The sequence below is a fragment of the Notamacropus eugenii genome, chromosome 2 (genome assembly GCF_028372415.1).
Source record: "Notamacropus eugenii isolate mMacEug1 chromosome 2, mMacEug1.pri_v2, whole genome shotgun sequence".
Classification (NCBI taxonomy): Eukaryota; Metazoa; Chordata; class Mammalia; order Diprotodontia; family Macropodidae; genus Notamacropus; species Notamacropus eugenii.
This window is the reverse complement of record NC_092873.1, coordinates 21,172,247-21,193,535: the sequence shown is the minus strand read 5'-3', so window position 1 is coordinate 21,193,535 and position 21,289 is coordinate 21,172,247. Positions and strand designations below refer to the sequence as shown.

At 47.0% G+C, this 21,289-nt stretch overlaps 1 protein-coding gene across 2 annotated transcripts; it reads left to right on the top strand.

Annotated features, from left to right (window-relative positions):
- Positions 1-954: 954 nt before the first annotated feature.
- On the top strand, positions 955-17,205 carry MRGPRF (MAS related GPR family member F). 2 transcript variants are annotated; one of them, XM_072639378.1, is made up of 3 exons: positions 955-2,267; positions 8,284-8,411; positions 14,598-17,205. In XM_072639378.1, the coding sequence occupies exons 2-3, from the start codon at positions 8,364-8,366 to the stop codon at positions 15,573-15,575; spliced, it is 1,026 nt and encodes a 341-aa protein (XP_072495479.1). In that variant the 5' UTR covers positions 955-2,267; positions 8,284-8,363; the 3' UTR covers positions 15,576-17,205. The 2 variants fall into 2 exon arrangements, with proteins under 2 accessions (XP_072495479.1, XP_072495480.1); XM_072639379.1 differs by lacking the exons at positions 955-2,267; positions 8,284-8,411 and adding an exon at positions 8,461-10,997.
- The last annotated feature ends 4,084 nt before the right edge of the window (positions 17,206-21,289 follow it).

Below are 21,289 nucleotides of genomic sequence, written 5' to 3'. Positions count from 1 at the left end.
AAAATAAGTTAATTTGTTTTCAGTTTTCTGCAATCACTTGCACAAGTCTTAGATTTTCTCCCCCTCCCTCCTTCCCCCTCCCTCCCTGAGATGGCATGCAATCTTATATGGATTCTACACATACATTCTTATTAATCACATTTTTACATTGGTCATGTTGCATAAAAGAATTAAAAAGAATGGGAGAAATCATGAGAAAAAACAAAACAAAACAGCACAAGACAAAATATTCTGTTTTATTCTGCATTCTGATTCCATAGTTCTTTCTCTGAATGTGATGGCATTTTGCCTCAAGTCCTTTGGGAATGTTTTAGGTCCTTGCATTGCTGTGAAGGGCTAAGTCTATCAGAAACAGTCCTCACACACTGTGGCTGTTACTGCATATAATGTTCTCCTGGTTCTGCTTCTTTCACTCAGCATCAGTTCATATAAGCCCTTCCAGGCTTCTCTGAAGTCTTCCTGTTCATCATTTCTCATAGCACAATAGGATTCCATTACATTCATATACCACAACTTGTTCAGCCATTCCCCAATAGATGGGCATCCCCTCTACTTCCAGTTCTTGGCCACCACAAAGAGAGCTGCTATCAATATTTTTGTACATGTAGGACCCTTTCCCATTTTTATGAACCCTTTGGGATATAGTCCTAGAAGCAATATTGCTGGGTCAAAGGGTATGCACATTTTTATAACCCTTTGGGCATAGTTCCAAATTGCTCTCCAAAATGGTTGGATCAGCTCACAGCTCCACCAACATTGAATTAATGTTCCAACTCTCCCACATCTTCTCCAACATTTATCATCTTCCTGCTTTGTCATGTTAGCCAATCTGATAGGTGTGATGTGGTGTCTCAGAGCTGTTTTGATTTGCATCTCTTTGATCAATAGTGATTTAGAGCATTTTTTCATATGACTATAGAAAGCTTTAATTTCTTCCTCTGAAAACTGCTTGTTCATATCCATTGACCATTTATCAGTTGGGGAATGACTTGTGTTCTTGTAAATTTGACTCAGTTCTCCATATATTTTAGAAATGGGGCCTTTATCACAAACACTAGTTGCAAAAATTCTTTTCCAGTTTTCTGCTTCCCTCCTAATCTTGGTTGCATTGGGTTTGTTTGTGCAAAAACTTTTCAATTTAATGTGATCAAAATTATCCAATTTGCACTTCATAATGTTCTCTATCTCTTGTTTGGTCATAAATTTCACCATTCACCATAAATCTAACAAATACACTATTCCTTTCTCCCCTAATTTGTTTGTAGTATCAGCCTTTATACCTAGATCATGTATCCATTTGGACTTTATTCTTGTGTACAGTATCAGGCATTGATCTATGCCCAGTTTCCACCACAGTGAGTTCTTATCCCAGAAGCTGGGGTCCTTGGGTTTATCAAACAGTAAATTGCTATATTCATTGACCACTGTGTCTTGTGTCCCTAACCTATTCCACTGATCTACCCTTCTATTTCTTAGCCCATACCAAGTGGTTTTGATGATTGCTGCTTTATAATACAATTTGAGATCTGGTAGGGCTACACCACCTTCCCTAGCAATTCTTTTCATTAATTTCCTTGATATTCTGGACCTTTTGTTCTTCCAGATGAATTTTGATATTTTTTCCTAGCTCTAGAAAATAATTTTCGGGTAGTTTGATTGGTATGGCAGTGAATAAGTAAATCCAGCTGAGGTTTTTGACAAACTGACCCTTGAAGTAATAGGGAGTGATTAGAGTTTCTGGAGCAAGGGAGCTAAATGATCAGCATTGTATTTTAGGAAAGAGTTTCCTTGATAGTAAGGTTGGGTCCTGGCCAACTGGCTCTCCTTTCAAAGCCCAATGGGCCAGTCAGTGGCCCCAGCAGTTACCCCAACCTTCCTTTGGCCACTGTGAGCTCTGCCCTGCTGCAGAATGGGAGGAAAAGCTAGCAGCTCCTCTGTGAATGCCAATGTGACGTCAGGAGCTGGAGGGAGAGCCTACTCTCCTGCTTCCCGGGGGGCTGCTGGCTCCTCCTGTGCCCAGGCATTCCTCTCCCAAGTGTCATCACTCCCTTCCTCTCTGGGAAGCTCGCTGCAGGTCCTGGGGCGTGTGGAAATTCAGCTCCAGGGTGACTTGGTCTGGCCAGCTCCCTCCCATCAAAGTTGCTACGCTCCCATTTGTTTAGTGTGCTCAGGACCCTGTCTGCTTCTGAAGTCTCGGGCCTCAGGCAGCCGAAGACACACACCCTGTGCTCTCCTCTCCTAAGGATCCCAAAGCGGCTTCCCCAACTGTAAGTAAAAAGCATCTTGTACTCAGGGTGGGGGCAGGGGACAGCGTATCCACAGGTGGGCTCAGCTCCATGGCTGGGATGAGGGAGGTAATCTGGGGTGGGGGGGGAGTAGCAAAGAGGAAGAATGAAGGAAAGGAAAGAGAGGAGGGCAGCCCCTCCTGGAGACAGACCCTCAGCCTCAGGACCCAGCCACTCCCCAGCTTTGGGTGAGCCCCACCCTCTCTAAGCTGGCTGGGAGAAGGCCAGGGTCTGGGCCCTGCAGGGCACTGGCCATTGGGCGGCAGGATTCTGCTGGCCACATTCAGCTTTCCCCAGTTTTACTTCTGCAACTCCCATCCATTCCTTCTATCCCAGCTAACTCTCCCACTCAGCTTAACCCTCCACTCCCTGGACTGCAGCCACCTCTCACTTGCTTTCCCCAGTTCTTTCCTCCCTTTCTCTCTCTTTCCTCTTTCTCATTATCTTTTCCAGTCCTCTTCTCCGTGTCTTTACCTCCTCCTGTGTCTTCCCTTGTCTCTATCTGTCTCTATCTCTGTCTCTGTCTCACTTTGTATGTGTGTCTCCGTCTCTGTGTGTCTCTGTCTCTGTCTCACTTTGTGTGTGTGTCTCTGTCTCTGTCTCTGTGTGTGTGTCTCTGTCTCTCTGTCTCTCTATGTCTCTCTGTCTCTGACTCTCTCTCTCTCTCTTTCTCTCTCTCTCTCTCTCCTGTCCTGTCCTTTCCTACCTCTCTCTGCCTCTGACTTTCTAGCTCTCCTCTTTCTCTGTTTCTCCTCTCTCTGTCTCTCTCCCCACCTCCCCCCGCAAAACTGTACTTCTGCCTCTCTGGCTAACTCCTAGGAGCTCCTTCCTTCTTTCACTTTGTTTCTTGCCTTTCTTTTTATCCCTAGCACAGAGCACAATGCCTGGCACATAGTACACATTTAATAAATACTAGTTAACTTGGCTTTGCCTCCATCTTCCCATCCACTCCCCATCCCTTCCTTTCTCTAGAAGTTTTTACAAGGCAAACATCCAGGCAGACTTGGTGCCAAACAGCCCATGTATCCCTGCAGCCATCTGAACACCAGCTGAAAGTGAAATTTTGATTCCCCTCAGTCCCTCAAGCCCTGTCCCAGCCCTGTGCCTCTGAGTCCCAATGCCCAAGAACAGGCTTTTTGGAAAGTCTCTAGATCTTAAGGATTAGGAATAGGGGGCCAAAAGAAGTGTGCTGGTGATTTCCTTGATATAGGTCTCAGGATAGGAGCAAAATTTGCTTTTCCCAGGGAAGGAGAACAGCTTCCCCTCTAAAGTTTAAGGGCTCTTTTCTCACAATGGCCTTGAATTGTATGTAGTCTAAGCATTATTATCCTCATTGTACAGATGAGTATGCTGAGACTCAGTGGGGTGAAAATGACTTACTCAGGACTTGTGAGAGTCTAGATTTGAATCACGGGCTCACAGAGCAGGGAAGGCTCCCTAGGCAGAGCAGCATGGCCCAAGTGCTGAACCAGAACATGAACCCAAGTGCTGCAAGCACATCAGCTTGAATGTCATCTCTGATCTTTACTGACTGTGTGAGCATGGACAAGTCATCCCACCATTTGAGCCTCAGTTGCCTTGTTAATAGAATAGGCATACGAACACCTGTTCTCCCTGCCTCACCTGGTCAAGAGCTCCAATGATACCAACAAAGGAGATAAAGTGTGCTGCAGATTTTACAGTCTTCAGGACTGTCAATTGTTGGCACAGTTCTAGAACAAGGAGACCTCCCCCCAGCCCAATCCCTCTCATTTTACAGATGAGGAAACTGAGGCTCCCTATAAATAGCAAAGACCATGAGGTCAAGTCCAGGTCTGTCCTTTACTCCCTGTGTGACCTAGAGTAACCCATTTAACCTCCTTGGGCCTCAGTTTCCAGATCTGCAAAGAGAGGGATGGGTCTTAATGGCCTCTGAGGTCTCTCCCAGCTCTTGGTCTGTGACTCCAGGACCCAGGAGCTGAGCTCCAGTCTTCTGCTTCTCATTAGAGCAGCCAGGTGGAGATCAAGCCCCAATCTGGCCTTTCCTCTGCCCTCCTACTTGCAGTCACATCCTTCCCAGTCATGATACCTTCTCATGTCTGTGAGTCCTCAACTCCAGCTACCCCAGGACTGGCACATGAATGCACAGCTGAGTCCCAGAGAGCTCTGACAAGGTATTTTTTTTATTCTGAATTACACATAAACAAAATTGTTTAATATACTTTTAAAAATTTTTTGAGTTCCAAATTCTCTCCCTCCCTCCCTCCTCTCCCCTTTCTTGAGAAGGCAGGAATTCAATAGAAATGCTACACATACAGTCATACAAAACATTTCCATATTAGCCATGTTGCAAAAGAAAATAAAGACAAAAAAAAACCCAAGAATAATAAAGAAAGTTTAAAAAAGTCTGCTTTAATCTACATTCCATCTTCATCAGTTCTTTCTCTGGAGGCACATGGCATTTTTCATCATAAGTCCTTTGGAATTATCTTGGATCTTTGTATCAGAATAGTTGTCATTCACTGATCATTATTTAAATGTGGTTTTTACTCTATACAATGTTCTCCTGGTTCTGCTCACTTCACTTTGCATCAGTTCATATAAGTCTTCCCAGGTTTTTCTGCTCATTATTTCTTTTAGCACAATAGCATTCAATTGCAATCATATACTACAACTTGTTCAGTCATTGCCCAGCATCGGAATCCAACAATGTGTTTTAATCTGACATTACAACCCTCTTGCTTTGAGTACTTGGCCCTGGGCTCTGGGGCATGAATAAATAGGCCCCTGATAGCAGGTGGGTGAAGACACACACACAGAGACATACCCAACAACTCAACAATGCATAAGTACATTTGGGCTCCTAGCACATGCTAGGGATTTTAGACAATTAGGGAGAAGAATAAGACATAGTCCCTGCCTTCCCAGACTGTCGAGTCTAATGAGAAAAATAAGTTTACAACACATGAAGAGACAGGAAATAACAGAGGGCAGCCTATAACAAAGTACAGTTATGAACTTGGAACAAGTACAGTAAGAGTTGACAGGAAGAAAATCACAAGGTATAGTCAAGGAAGGCTCCCTGGAGGACATGGCCCCGAAGGATAAGCAGGATTTGGGGTAGATAGAGAAGAGGAAATGCAGTCCCAGTGATGGAGACAATATGAGCAAAGATAGATGGGAGTGGGAAGGACTGTGCCTTGTTCGTGGGACTGCTAATGAAAGTAGAGGGTGTGTGTTGGTGAGCCAGGGGAAATAAGGCTGGAGCAGTAGACATGTGCTTCCAACACAGAGACACAAAGTACATAGCTGTTAGTACTCTCTCTTTGCTCACACACTGCTCCCCTTATGCCAGATCACTCTGCTACCAACAATGCCTATTTTGTATTATATTTATCTGGGTAGATACTGTAGACTAATCCATAATAGACTCAGCTCCTTGGGTTCAGGGACTGTTGGATTTTTTCTTTACATCTCTAGTTCAGAACACAGGGCCTGGCACTTGGTAGCTGCTCCATAAGTGTTTTTTGGTATGTGTATACCCTCAGCTGTAGTACTACCCACCCCTCACCAGTATCCATGCCCCTCTGATCGGAAGGCTGAGCCATGAACTTCAAAGCTTCATCTCTTTGTTTCCCACTTTTGCGTCATTCTTCTGGATATCTTTGGACTTCTCCATCTACCTCTCCCCACCCCTCCCCCCTGCTTTCTAGCTTCCTTCTGTATATTGTCCTCTCCATTCAATTGTAAGTTCCTTGAGAGCAGGACTGTCTTTTTATTAGTATCCCTAATACAAATTACAGGGCTTGACACACAGTAGGTGCTTAATAAATGTTTATTGTCTGACTGATTGACATACTGTGCACACTTGTGCACACTTACATGCAAACATAGACCCACTCTTTGGCGTGTCCATATGTGCTTGGTAGGGACCTTCTACATGCTTTTCTTGTCTCCCCATGCAGGGAATCTCACACTTCATTTAGGAGACACAAGAGATATTCGGGAGAGCCATCCTGGCACACCCTCCCCATATGTACTCACATGTGCATGTACACACACACATACACACTCACATACATGCACACATATACATATGATATCATCCTAGCAGGACATTCATAGGGCTTTAAGAGAGGAAAGGAATGGAATTAGGCAAGGAAAGGATGAAAGGGGGTAGGAAGGTGCTGGCAGAGGATCAGCTGTTAGCTCTGAAAAGAGCCTGAGGGGACATTCAGCCGAATGATTTGGCCAAGATCAGATAGCCAGTGAGCTGGGACATGAACTCTGATCTCCTGACCCCAAATACATAGCTCTAACTTTAACACCAAAAGGCAAAGAAAGCAAGAGAACCGGGGAGGGTAGAAGAGAGAAGACAGAAAGGGCAGAAGCAAAGACAAAGAGGCCAATGGGAGCACAGACAAAGTCAAGTGTGCATTCCCTGCCTCCCCAGTCCCTCTACGCACCTCACCCCACCCCCCACCCCCCCCATGGCCCTGAGATCTAGGGACAGTGAGTGTAGAGACAACAAGGCTGAGAGAGGAGAGAGGACAAGAGGAACGGGTGATGGGAGAAGCTGGAGAGAAGGCTCCAGAAGGGAGTGTGTGGGGCTGAGGTCATGGAAGATGTGATGTGGCATCTCTCATGGAAACAGCATGAGCTGGAGGCAGGAGGAGACTCCAGAGAGGAGAAACATGCAGCCAGGGTGGGCCCCAGCTGCTGCTCGGAACAGGCTGAGTGAGGACATATGGACGAGGAAGAAGAATCCTGGCCTTGGCCCAGAGCCTGACTTAAAGCTGTGTGACCTTGGGCAAGTCTCTTCCCATCCCTGGGTTTCAGCCACTTCCTTTGACAAATGAGGGGCTGGGCTTGGAGGCGCCATCCCGCTATAATACTCTACAATTCCACAAGGTCCTGGGCACAATAAGTCAGTCAGGCAACAAGCATTTCTTAGGTGCCCACTATTTACCAGGCACAGTACCAAGCAGTGGATACAAAGAAAGGCAAAAGCCAGCCCTTGGCCTCCCAAATCTCCCAGTGTAATGGGGAGACACCAGACCAATAATTATATACAAACAAGCCATAGAAGGGATACGTGGAAGGGACTCTCTGAAAGAAGGCATGAAGTGGTAAAAGTCTGAGACCCCCTAAAGAAGGAATGAAGCTAGGAGGGAGAGGTGAGGAGGGAGGGCATTCCTGGCATGAGGGATGGCCAGTACAAAGACATGGAGTCAGGAGATGGAATATTTCATTGCAGAAGTTCAAAAAGGCCAGTGTCATTGGGCAGGAGATGGAAAAGGTCAGAAGGAGCAGCTTAGGGAGGGCTAGAAATACTCAATGGTGGCTTGCATTTGAACCTGGAAGGAACTTGGAACCTCTGGAGATGACACATTCACACCTGGGTTTAGGAAGATCAGTCCGACAGCTGAAGGAAGGTGGTCTGTGGGGAAGAGACATGGCCAGGAGACTATGGAGGCTACCAGGAGCCAGGGAGGAGGAAATAAGCCTGCACCCCCATAACAGCTTTGTGTGTGGAGAGAAGGGGGTGCAGATGAGGCACATCGGGAAGGTCTGTATGACAAGACTTGGCCACAAAGCAGATGGGAAAGGCAAGGCAGCCAAGCCTGGAGAAGCAGACAATGATCTCTCACTTGAGGCTTAGGAAGGAAGGGGAATTCAGGGGGTAGAGAAGAGCCTCGCTGCTCCCTTTCCTCTCCAAAACCTTTCTTAATCTTCCTGGCTGTCAGTATTCTCTCCCTCCCCCAAAATATCATGCATTTACTTGTATTCACATGTTGTACCTCTACCCAGGACAATGTAAATTGAGGACAGGAAGGGGTCTTTGTTGGTTTTTTCTTTTCTGTCTCCAAGGTCTTGTATCCAGAAGTTGATTAATAAGTGCTTATTGGAAGGGTTAAGTTGTTTTGGACTAGTGGTAGTGGGTTGGAAGACAGTTCTTTTGGCCCAAAACAAACCAAATTCATACTGAGAGAAAGTTGTTTCTTTCTGTACTTGACAGGTTGTCAGAGTGTGGGAGAGATACCTGCGGAAGTCACCTTGGAAAAGTCTGCCCACCACCAGCCAACCCACTCCAAAGACATGTCTTGGAATTGTTCGTGGGAGATCCATGCACAGAACAGGAATAAGGCAAGTGTGGGGAAGGTAACATCTGCCAGCTCTGCCAGGGAGGGCTCCTGTCCTAAGCAGCCCCAGGTCTCAAGCCCTGGCCCAGGTCAGCTGGTGGGGCATGAAATTCTCTTACTGAAGGGATCCCTCTCTGCCTCCATCATTGTTGGCAGAGCTATGGGCTCTCCGGACATTGGATACTCTAAGCCTGGCACTGCCATGGATGTGCTGTGTGCACTGGGGAAGGAGGCAGTATGGTACAAGGGAAAGACCTCCAGCCTAAAGTGAGGGGAGACCAGTTCACATCCTCTTTCTAATATCTACTACCTGAGTGGTGTAGGCCAACTCATTTTACTTCCCTGGGCCTCAGTTTCTCCTCTGTGAAATGAGAGTCCAAGAATCTCATCTCCAGTGCTTCCTATGTCTGAGGCCTTGGCCAAGTCATTATACCTCCCTGGGTCTCAGTTTCCTCCCCTACAAAATGAAGGGCTTGACTAGATCCCCTCAGAAGCCCCTTCCATTCTAGATCTAGCTAGCATCTTTGGACAGCTCCTTCCTCAAAACCAATTTCCTGGTCTAAGTAGGTCCCTTCTAGTTCCAAAAGCCAATGGAGGTATATTTGAGGAATATGTTATTTTCATCCCATCACTTAAGGCACTCCCAGATGCCACATGCCCAGCTCAGCTGGAGGTCAGTGGGAGCAAGGTAGGAGCAGTGACTTCTTCTCCCACCAGCATCCCTCCCCATACTACATCCTCCATTCCTACTACTTCAGTGCCAGGGATTGCCATAGCCTCAGTCTTATCCTTATCTACCTGGCCCATACTGACTGAGAGTTGATAGCCTGGTACCTCTCCCTTCTTTGGGCCATGACAGCTCACAGTGACTAGGAAGACCACCTCCCCTAATTATCATATTCATTTGGACATGGGCATTTAGAGCTACCCTGGGAGGCCAGTTGTTCCAATCCTCTCATTTTGCAGATGAGCAAGCTGAATCCAGAGGGAGGGCGTCACTTAAGGTCATATAATTAGGGTTAGCACCTGGGAAAGTAGTAGAGTTAGGATTTGCACCCAGGTCTCCAAATCCAGCATTTCAGAGTCCTCGGGGCCGCTCCTTTTCAGCCTTCCCATCACTTGGATTTAGATCCTAAAATTACAAGCTCAGCAACCCTGAGCACTAGAAAGGACCTAAGCAATTATCTGGGCTAACCCCTGTTTTATTTTAAGGCTGTTGTTAAATTTTAACACAATATTTATTGCACACCTATTATGTGCCAGACAACAAAAAGTAGTAAAAGTTAGTACCTGCCCTCAAGGAACTTGCAATCTAAGAAATGCATACAAACAAGCCATAGACAGGATAAAAAGGAAATAATAACTGAGGGAAGATGCTGGGATTAAAAATGGTTACGGAAGACTTCCTCCTCTGTAAAATGGGTTGGTAAACCACTTCAGTCTCTTTGCCAAGAAATTGGGTGACAAATCAGAGAGGACTGAACAACAAAGAGGAAACTTTCTAAAAATGGTGGGATTTTTGTCTGCTGTTTCTCCTTTGTTTTCAAGAGGACAATGAGCCATGGAGGTGATGCCATGACATGCAAGTGAAATGAATTTAAGTGAGGAAGGGCTATGCAAAGTCACCAGACTCACTGTCTTCTCTGGAGCCATCTGAGTCCAGTGGCCAGATACAGTTCTGGACAATTGGAGATGGCCCTGGCTGCAATAGTAGACTTTGGCTTTTTCCAGCTAAGGTTTTAACAGGTCTAAGTTTGATGGAGGCACGTGACTAAGGATTTTTAAAATGAGGCAAAGAATGGCCTCTTTTAAAAAAAAAAATAGATCTAAGAGGGAAAGACTGAGGGTTTCCGGCCAAAACAGAAATATTTGTTGTTTACATTCGTTCTGAGCCAATCAGAGCCCAAAAAGTGACCAAGCAGGGCTTGTTCTGGGACCAGAGTGATTTGGGGTTAAGACTGGTCTTTAAGAGAAAAAAAAGTTTCAGAGATTAAAATTTACATTCCCTTTGGGCAGAGCTTTGGAGATTTTAGTTAAGACCAAGTTAAGTCTTAACTTTAGTTAACTAAGTTAACTCTTAACTTTACTTAAGTAAAGGAAGCCAGGGAGGTCATTGGTCAGAACCAGGAGGGAAAAGTTGCAGGCATGATGTTAGTACCTTTTGTTTTTATATTCTTTCATTTCATCTTAATCCACCTGCCCTGCCCACAGCAATCAAACTTTTTTGTGACAAACAAAACCATGTAAGCAAAACTAAAAGACACAGTAAGGGCATTTAATAGTATATACAGGGAGAGATGTGTGGTGAAGTGCACAGAGCACCAGACCTGGAGTCAGGAAGACTCCTCTTCTTGAATTCGAGTCCTCTTCCAACACTTAGAAGCTGTGTGACCTTGGGCAATTCACTTTCCCCCGTTTGCTTCAGTTTCCTCATCTGTAAAATGAGCTGGAGAAGAAAATGGTGATACAGATACTCCAGGATCTTTGCCAAGGAAACTCCAAATGGGGTCATAAAAAGTCAGATACAGCTGAATGGGAACATGTGCCAGAACACAACAGAAGATGACTAAACACCAGTAGTGTAATACTGGTAAGTCACCACCCAAAGGACGGAGGCAGGAGGTGGTCTCCTTGTTGGTTCTGCCTTTTAGGATGATTCTCCTTTATGTGACTGGGTAAATCACTACGTAAGGCATTGTTTCTTCACATTATTGAGTCTTCTCATATTTCTGTGGCATGTATACATACATATATGTACAGATATGTGTGTTGTATGTATATATAAATACATACATGTGTGTGTTGTGTGTATATTTAGATTGTTGTTGTTTCTGGGAAAGACCTTAATTTAGAAAGGTCAAGGTCATCCACTGTATCCCTGGCCTTGGCCAGTTGGCTTGACTTTCGTCTTGACAATTCACATGCATGTCATTGACCCTCTTCAAGAACGGTGAATAAATACTATGTATTTAAATGTGTGTGGGGGGGGTGTGTTTGTGATTGGTGTTTAGTCCTTTCAGTCCAAACCTTTGGGACCCCATTTGGGGTCTTTTTGACAAAGATCCTGGAGTGGTTTGTCATTTCCCTCTCCAGCTCATTTTATAGATGAGGAAACTGAGGCAAACAGGCTGGATTTGGAGATGGCGGGCTGACCCCATCTGTCACAGACCCCAAGAAGTTGAAGATTTGAAAGAATTTTAAAAGCCAATATATAACTGGCCAATGTGAAAGTCCCTCCCAGGGACCTTCCTTCCCCCTCCCTCTCTCTCTCTCTCTCTCTCTCTCTCTCTCTCTCTCTCTCTCTCTCTCTCTCTCTCTCTCTCTCTCCTCTCTCTGTCTCTCTCTCTCTGTCTCTCTCTCTTTCTCTCTCTCTCTCTCCCCCCCCAAGGAAGGAATTGTAGGCTTCCCAGACTCCTATAGACTCCTATACTCCTGACTTTCACACTTTAGGCTGTGTGACCCAGGCAAATCAGTGGTTCGCCCAGCCCTCCAATGCTCTCAGTTGCAGAGAAGAGATGATTTCTATCTCTAGAGAGAGGCCCTCCCAGGAAATTTCCTACAAGCTATATCAGTGCAGTCACAAGTCCAGACCTCAACATTTTCAAGTCCCAGGCACTGTCCTAGGTACTGGAGATTCAAAGATAGAAAATGAAGAAAATCCCTGGCCTCAAATAGGTTACTGTGGGGAGAAGGGAAGGCTGCAACACACAGACTGATGGGTAAATACAGGTAAATTTGAGGAAGGACAGGTTGAGTACTGACAACTGGGAGGAGGGGGGTAGAGGGGAGGGGATGGAAGGAAGGCTTTTGGAGAAGCTGGGCTAAGCCTTGAAGGAACATGTGGGTACTGAGAGGCAGGGCTGAGAAGGGAGGATGTTTCAAGCATGGAGACACATGCAGGTCTAGATGGGATGTTAGGTGTGGAGGGCAAGAAGTATCCAATTTGGCTGCAATATTCTACGGGTGCAGTGCAGAACAGTAAGAAAGAATGGTGAGAAGGCAGGTGGGAAGAGATTGTGTTGTTGTCCAGTCATTTCAGTCATATCTGATTCTTCATGACCCCTTCTTGGGTTTTTTTTGGTAGAGATGATGGAGTAGTTTGCTATTTCCTTCTCCAGTTTATTTTACAGATGAGGAAGTGTCTGAGGCTAGATTTGAACTCAGATCTTTCTGAATCCAGGCTGGCACTCCACTCATTCAATGCCCTGGAGGACATTGTAAAGGACCTTAAATGCTAAGCTGGGGAGTTTGTATTTGTGTGATCCTTACAATTGTCCTTTGATGTGGGTGATATAAATTGTCTTGTGCCCATTTTATAGACGAAGACAGTGAGGCTTGAGGTGATTGGCCCAAAGTCTCACAGTAGAAAAGTCAGGATTTGAACCCTGGACCCTCCTGACTCTCCATTCATGACACACTACCTATCTTAGGATGGCCAACATTCTAAGCATTCCATAGGCACATTATAGATGTGGTCTCCTTCCATTCTCACAAGCATTATTACCTCCGTTCTACAGATGCTGAAACTGCAGGTCAAAGGTGTCAAGGGACCTATCCAAGACATAGAGCTGCTCAGTGGCACCATTAGGAATCAGATCCAGGTCTTTGGACAGAAAATCTAGGGATCTCTCCATCACACACCAACAGCATCTTAAACCCTATATGAGTTTCTCACACCAAAAAGGGGCATCAGTCCCACTGAGATTTGGTGGCATGGAGGATCGGGGTGAAGCAGGATAAGTAGTCCAATGACGCATGCTATTGGACAGGCAAATCGAGGGAAGACATGGATCTCTCGGAGGCAAAAACTTGGGGAGGGGGCTGGCAGGAGACTCCAAGATCTGACCTGTTGGCGTCTGCCTCTGCAAGCCTCCCGCCCTACCTGAGTCCTTGGTGGGTTCAAAGGACAAGACACTGGCATTTCAGGGGTGGGCTTGGCTCCTTGAGATCGAACACCAAGAATCCAGGTCAATTAACAGAGAAATAGAAAGGTGAGAAATTAGAGCTACAGAGTCAGATGTGAAGGATAGGAGAGCCCAGGTTGGAATCTTGAAGGCAGAGACAAAGAAAGTAACCGAGGACATTATTATTGATGTCTCAGTCCCATTTGGGGACTTCTTGGCAAAGAAACTTTTGCCACTTCCTAAACATATCAGTAATTATGTCCAAACCACTAGGGACACACTTGCTATCACAGCCATGCCTTTGGGCAGCTTACATCCTGTGAGGGAAGGGGAGGGGAACATCCAGGAAAATGTATGGCCTGGGCCCCCACCATTCAAGGCATCAAGTGGCATCATATCCACTTCACTCCTCGATCACACCCAGGCACCAGGTCTTGATATTGTTCTCAGCCTGAGAAAATGGAATCATAGGTTTAGAGAAGGATGAGACCTTCAAGACAGACCAGTTCTGACCTCTTCTTTTACAGATAAGGAAACTGAGGCACAGAAAAATTAAGTGACAACCAGGGTGACACAGTTAGTCAATATCAGAGGCAGGTTTTGAATTCAGGTCTTCCTGACTCCAGCTCAGGGGTGGGGAACCTGCGACCTCCAGGTCACCCGTGGCCTTCTAGGTCCTTGGGTGCAGCCTCTTGACGGAGTCCAAGTTTTACAGAACAAAACTTTTCATGAAGGGTATTTGTTCTATGAAGTCGAAGGGCTGCACTTGAGGACCTAGAGGGCCACAGGGTCCCCATCCCTGCTAGTCACTAGTTACCTCTCATTGACATTTTTTGTAGTCACAGCCCAGGGCTGCAGACTGATCCAAAGGGACCCCAGGATCTTAGGGGAAATACTGGATGACATAGAACTGAATTCTAGGGTAACCAGACCCCAGCATCTCAGGTCAGTCAGGATAAACCCAGGGGTTGAGAAAGTTCTTTCCACATCTGAACTCATCAGTGTCTACTCTTAGTCAACACACGTCTTCTTGCCCTCCTCCCTCCGAACAAAGGTGCCAAGCCTATACAGCCTCCATCGCCCTCATCGCCACCAGCATTTCTATAGCGCTATAAAGTCTGCCACCAGCTTGAGATATTTCAGCTCATTTGGAGATTTCTGCCTCCACTTTAGGACTTTACCTTTGTTTACCCAAGCTGGAGACATCTCTAGGTGCCACGTGTGGCAGGGACTCAGGCACAAGCCAGGGGAGGTAGGTTAATGCCCATTTCCTTCTCTGCCCACAGGTTTGCCCAGGGGCAAGCGAAGCCCCAGAACTCTACAGCCGAGGCTTCTTGACAATGCAGCAGATTGAGGCCTTCCCCCCTCCCTTCATCATGAGTTACATCTTCCTGCTCATCTGCCTGTGCGGGCTGGTAGGGAACAGCGTTGTCCTCTGGTTTTTTGGCTTCTCTATTAAGAGGAACCCCTTCTCCATCTACTTCCTCCACCTGGCCGTGGCTGACATTGGTTACCTCTTCTGTAAGGCAGTGCTCTCCATCCTGCAGGCTGGGGCCTTTCCAGGCACCTTTCCCACCTACATCCGCTTCGTATCTCGAATCCTGGGCCTGGCGGCCTTCCTCACCAGCGTGAGCCTTCTGCCAGCCGTAAGCACCGAGCGCTGCCTCTCCGTCCTCTTCCCCACCTGGTACTGCTACCGGCGGCCCAAGCACCTGTCGGCCCTGGTGTGTTCCCTGCTCTGGGCCCTGGCCTCCCTGCTCACCATTATTCACACCTACTTCTGTGTGTACATCACCCTCAGGCCCTCTTGGGGAGACTGCACCTACATGGATATCTTCCTGGGAATACTGCTCTTCCTCATCCTGGCCCCACTCATGGTCCTGGCCTGCCTGGTCCTCCTGGTGAAGGTAGAGTGCAGGGCCAGCCGCCGGCACCAGTCAGCCAAACTCAATAACGTCATCCTGGCCATTACTTCTGTCTTCCTGGTCTCCTCCATCTACTTAAGCATCGACTGGTTCCTCTTCTGGGTCTTTGAGATCCCCGCACCCTTCCCTGAGTACGTCACGGACATGTTCATCTGCGTGAACAGCAGTGCCAAGCCTCTTGTCTACTTCCTGGTGGGGAGGGACAAGAAGCAGAGGTTCTGGGAACCCCTCCGTGTGGTTTTCCAGAGGGCCCTCCGAGACGGAGCAGAGTTGAAGGAGAGTGGGGACACCCCTAACACAGTCACCATGGAGATGCAGCCAGCTGCAGCCACCTCCTGAGAAGTTGGGGGGCAGCTATTCCTGCGTCTCATGGGCGCTTCTCTGCCCCCAACACCATCATCACACTGTATTTGCACCCATCCCCCCCTCCCTGTGGTTGGGAATCTCCCTCTGACTGGAGGTTCTGGGATCTGCATTCATTCATTCTTTCATTCATTCATTCACTCATTCATAGAACATGTCTGCAGCCCCCAAGAGACACCAGGCACTGTGCTCCCCGCTGGGGGTACAAAGACAAAAACCAGCATGGTCCCTGCCTTCAGGGAGCTTATGTTCCACAGTCACAGGAACTAATGAAAGGCAGCTCTCCGGAAGTCCCAGGAGACATCATGGCTTCTTGTCTCATCCAACTGGTGTCCGGCTCCTCAAGTGACTGATTCCAGCTATCCTCAGGTCTCACATAAGCTCTCCCCTGCTAGCAAGCAGCCTGCCCTTGACAACATTGTGAAACTGAGAAGCTGTCTTCAGGCAGCCCTCAGCCCTTGCCTTCTGGTGCCCTCCCCAAACATGGCATTGCCTCCCCTCCTCCCCTCCCAGCATTCATCCCCAGCACCCCCCTGGTTGGCTTTGGTCTGCCCTCCCTGAGCCTTCCCTTCCACAGTCCCCCAGAGAAGCAGCCTAAAATGACAGTGAGGCTTGGCTGGTCTCACTTGCCCCATGCCCTCTGGGATAAAGTAGCAGGTTTAACCTAAGCCCTCGGGAGACAGCAGTCCCACCTTTCTGTTCTAGCCACTTGGTACCTAGAATGGTGGAAATTTCCCACCGTGCTTGGCAGATGGGGGCTGAAAAGCTTTTCTTTACCCTTCAGTCACACCACCTTCTGCAATGTCCAGCAGGACTCAGCTACAGCCTCTGACTAGCATTAGCCTAGTGGCTAGAGTAATAAACTCTCATTAATTTGGAGAGGAAGGGAGCGGACAGAGAAGCAGCTAATAGTTCAATCTGTTGTTCTTCCCAAGACCCTCCTAGGTTCATTTGCGTGGCCACGCCTTAACCAAAGAGGGGATTTTTCATGAAAGGGCATTCCTGGAGAAGAAAGGATTCTGGGTGAGGGGATCTTTCAGTCTCCATCATGTCACCCTCAGGGAGCTCTCCTACTGAGGATCACAGGAGATCAAGGGCATAAGGGACCTTAGAGGTCACTGAGTCCAACCCCCAATCCACAGGGCCTGCCACCGGGGGAGGCCTCCAAAAATGGCCTCTGTCTACTCCAGAAAACTGCCAAAAAAGATAACTAGGCACCAGTCTAGACCAGCCTCATCAGCTAGCCAGGCCAAGACCACCTAGCCTGGAGGCAGGACTGGGGACACACCACCTCACTTTCTATCTTCCCAACAGGCCAGGCTAACCTTTCCATCTCTGCCCATTAGAGTCACAGCCAGCTTACGGCTAAGAGGCTGTTTCTGAATGTTTTCAAGGAAGCTCTGTCTTAGGCAGCCCTTTCTCCTGGAGGCCACATTCTAGTTTTCTGTGGATGGAAAAGGAAGGTCTAAGAGTTCTCAGCTTTTCTCAATGCTCACTTATTTTTTTTTTACAAAGTTTTATTGATTTTTTACAATGTTGTCAATTCCAAAAATGACCCATCTGTCCCACATTCTTTTTTGTAATAAAGTATTGTTAAGTCAAACAACTCAACACATTGGCTATGTCCGACGATGCATGCCCCTTTCCACACCTGTAGTCTCCCACTCTCTTCCAGGAAGGAGGAGGAAGAGTGCTTTACCTTCTGTCCCCTGAAGTCAAGATAACCCCAACTTTCCACAGCTGGGTGTTTGTTCCAAGTCCCACAAGGAGCGCAGACTCAGAGGGATCACCCTGGAGATCATCATACCCACACAGATTGTACAGACAAGGACAGTGCAGCCCTGAGTCCCACAGCTAGTTATTTGCAGAGACAGTTAGAGCCTGGCTCTTTCCTCTAGATCTGGACAATGATGTTGCTCATCCAACAAGCAGAATCTGATGACAGGGAAGAAAGGAAGGAAGGAAGGAAGAAAGGAAGGAAGGAAGGAAGGAAGGAAGGAAGGAAGGAAGGAAGGAAGGAAGGAAGGACATTTATTAAGTACTTATCATGTTCCAGACACATACTAGACTCTTCCCTCAGTCCACTCCTACACCTCTCAGGTGTTAGAGGTCCTCCTCCCCCACTAAGGCTGAGCCTCAGCCCCCACTTGCCTCCTACAGAGAAGGACAGGACAAGCTTCCCTGGGGAAGTGCTGTGGTCTAGGGCTGAGGTTGCAAAGCCAAAACATGCCCATCCCACAGGAGAGCCAGGATTTGGGGAACACTGAGAACCAGCTCCTCCCCAGGACTGAGCTCTGACCCGTTTCTGCTATTGCTTCTTGGCCCGAATGTCTAGCACCAAGAACTCACTGACCCACATTCTCGATCCACATCTCCTCCAGGATTTATCATTTTCCTGTTTTGTCATGTTAGCCAATCTAATAAGGGTGAGGTGGTACCTCAGACCTGTTTCAATTTGTACTCTTCTAATTAGTAGTGATTTCAAGCATTTTTCATGTGACTATCAATAGCTTTGGTTGCTTCTAAAAACTGCTCATATCCTTTGATCATTTATCAGCTGGGAAATGGCTCTTATTTTTATAAATGCTGCTGGCAATGTAATTTTAAGAGATAAAGGGCACTAATATTCCAAGGGGGGATTGTAAGAGATGAGCATGTGGGCTATGTTTTGAAAATGCCTAAAGCTATGAAGAGGGTGAGGTCAGGAGGGAGAGAAAACCTGGAACAGAGAGTTTGCAGAGCGAAGTAACATGAAATCAGACTGAAAAGGAGGTGGGATCCAGGCTATCGAAATGACCCTCGGGGCCAATACAAAAGACAAACTTAGCCAGTGTTATTTTTTAATAGGTAAATAAGTCAAGTGCTAAGAATCTTCATTGGACTGATGGGCACAAACTCTAAAATGTTGCTGGTGATGATGGGAGGTTCCGAGTTTGGAGTGGAAATGAAACCGACTGAAGGTTAAAAATCATAATGGTAGTTTACATTTCTTTAACTTGCTAAGGCTTAGGAAATCCCCCACCCACCCCCATAACACTGGCTAGCAGACAGAGAAGCATTATTTTATCCATTTTTTTCAGACAAGGAAACTGAGCATCAGATTGGTTAACGATTTGTTCATGGTTACGCAGCTAGTGTGGTTCAAACAGGTAGGGGATCCGGTCATCAGTAACTGATCTCATTCAGCAGCCTTATTATTTTCCCAGGAGTTTATCTGTTTAGAAGGATGATTTAGTCTTTGTCTGCTCAACCCATAGTTTACTGACCTCACCTGAACAATAACAAATGTGCATGTGCGTGTGTGTGTGTGTGTGTGTGTGTGTGTAAAATCAGAGTTATTTCATCTCCAAGGCAAGGCTCTGACAGTAGGGTAGGGAGAGGACCAAGACAGTCTTCCTGGACCAGGAGGTGGAGGCAAGGAAGGAGAACATTTCAACATTCCAGGCCTGGAGGACAGCCAAGAGAAAGGCATAGAGTTGGAACAGGGTGAGTCAGTGTGCAGAACATCAAGTAGATCTTTGGTGAGTGGACAGCACAACACAGAGAGGGCAGTAAAATAAAAAACAGTCCAAAGTCATGGAAAACAAGGGAGGAGACAGATTCCAGGAGACAGTGGTCAGCCAGATGTACTCCAAAAGAAAAGGAGGGACCAATCTGTCCATAAGGATTCCTGCAGGCTACTCACTACAAACTAGCTTACTTTTAAAATGTGACACTATCTTTATTATATTGTATTTTTATGTATTTTGATAAATGTTTCCCAATTATATTTTGATTGGTTTTTGGCTGTGGGGCAGAGTGCTGTGGGACACCTGAGGCCCTTAACCAGCTCCTGTTTGACACCTGTGTGTCTAGACATACAAGAAGAGGTCTGAGGAGGAAGAAAAGACCATCCCTTGGTGCCCCTTCCTGAGGGCCAGGGCAGCAGAGAGGTGGAGGAGGAAACCAACAGGGAGGGGCCAAAGAAGGGACCGATCCTCAGGAAGAACAGGCAGGGAGGGGTGTAGTGTTCTCTTATGTACTTAACTGTGGAAGGAAAGGAGGAGAGAGAGACCTCAGAGTAAACAGGGCAAACTCCACCAAGGGAAAGCTTCTAAGAGCTTCAGATAGGATAAACCTGACCCTGATTACAGGAGGCAGACCCACCTGGGGAGAAGCACACAGGCATGTTCTCCCGGAGGACTTTCTGTCCCAGTCAGTCAGAGAACAAGCATTTATTACAAACTTACCATGTGTCAGGCATTGTGCTAAGCAGTAGGGATACAAAGAAAGGCAAAATTCCCCGACTCTGGACCTTTTCTCTGCCTGCCCCCATGTCTGGGATGCCCTCCTTCCCCATCTCCTCCTCCCAGCTTCCCCAGCTACCTTCCTTCAAGTTTCAACTGAAATCCCATCCTCTATGGAAGTTTTTCTTGATCTCCTTTAGTTCAATCAATTATCTCCTGTGTATCCTGCCCACATCTTGTTTATATAACATGAGGTCCTGGAGCCCAAGGAGCTGGGTTTGGAGCTTCCTCAAGGGAGGCAGGTGGATGTGAGGGGGATTAACAGCCCTGCCTGAGGATAGTCACTGCATTGCAAAGGTAGGGAGGTGGGAGAGTGAACGACAAGCAGACAGCCTGGCTGGATATGTTTGAAGTGTAGCATGAGAAGATTTAAGAGGGAGAGAAGAGCTAGGCTATGAGCTGCTCTAAAAGCCAAGCAAAGGAGTTTCCATTTGTCCCTGAAAGTCCTAGAGAGGCTTTTGGTTTGTTTTTTTTTTTTGGGGGGGGGGGGAAGGAGAGAAGAGTGATATGATCAGACCAGGGCAGCTGAGGGGAGGGGCCAAGATTACCGCCAAAGTCCAGAGAGATGAGGCTGGCCTGAATGGATATGGCAGCTGCATGAGGCAGATGCTTACTGGAGGTTCGTTGTAAAGCTTTGGGCCGCATTTTGGGCAATGGCGGATAGGCTGGGGTGGACTGCCTTGGGTGGAGGCGCCTGATGAAATGGATGGGAAAATTCAGGGGCTGAATTGCTTTCAAAGATAGGGTCTTTTCCTTTTGGGGGTCCAGGTCCCATCACCCCATGAATACCAAATGAGCGAATACAGAGGGAGAAGGACTGATGCACAGACAAAAGATTCAATCTAAGCCTCTCCTAGCAGCATCTGGTCTCCAGTACTCCCTTTCCAGTCTCTGTTCACTCAGCATCCCAGTAAAGGTCCTAAGCAGTTTTTATTGTGGAAAGAGAGGGTGCTTTGCCAAGGACACCATGATGGAACCCATAAGGGGAACCCAAGGTGAGACCTAAACTGTCCTCAGAGGCAAAATTATAACTCATAAAGGGGGACAGATTCTGGCAGTGCTTAAATCAAGTAGAAGGGAACTGTGTGTGTGGGAAAGTCCCAGAGTGGAATACAGAGAATCTGAACAACAGGAAAACTGTGGGGAGAGGCAGGGAACAGTATTTTTATGTCGAATACCTGCCCCTGTTGCCTCTGCCTCTCCCCTAACTGGAGAATAGAATATTGCTCTGAAAATCATAAATTTGCCTCATTGATCCTGGAGCCACTCATTCTGTCCCAATTAAAAAACTGGGCTCTGACTGTACCAGTGTTCCATCTATAAAAGTAGTGGGGGCACAGCATGGGCCCTCCTCCCATCCTCACAGGAGGCCACAGTGGGTTCCCTTCTGTTTTACATTCCTTC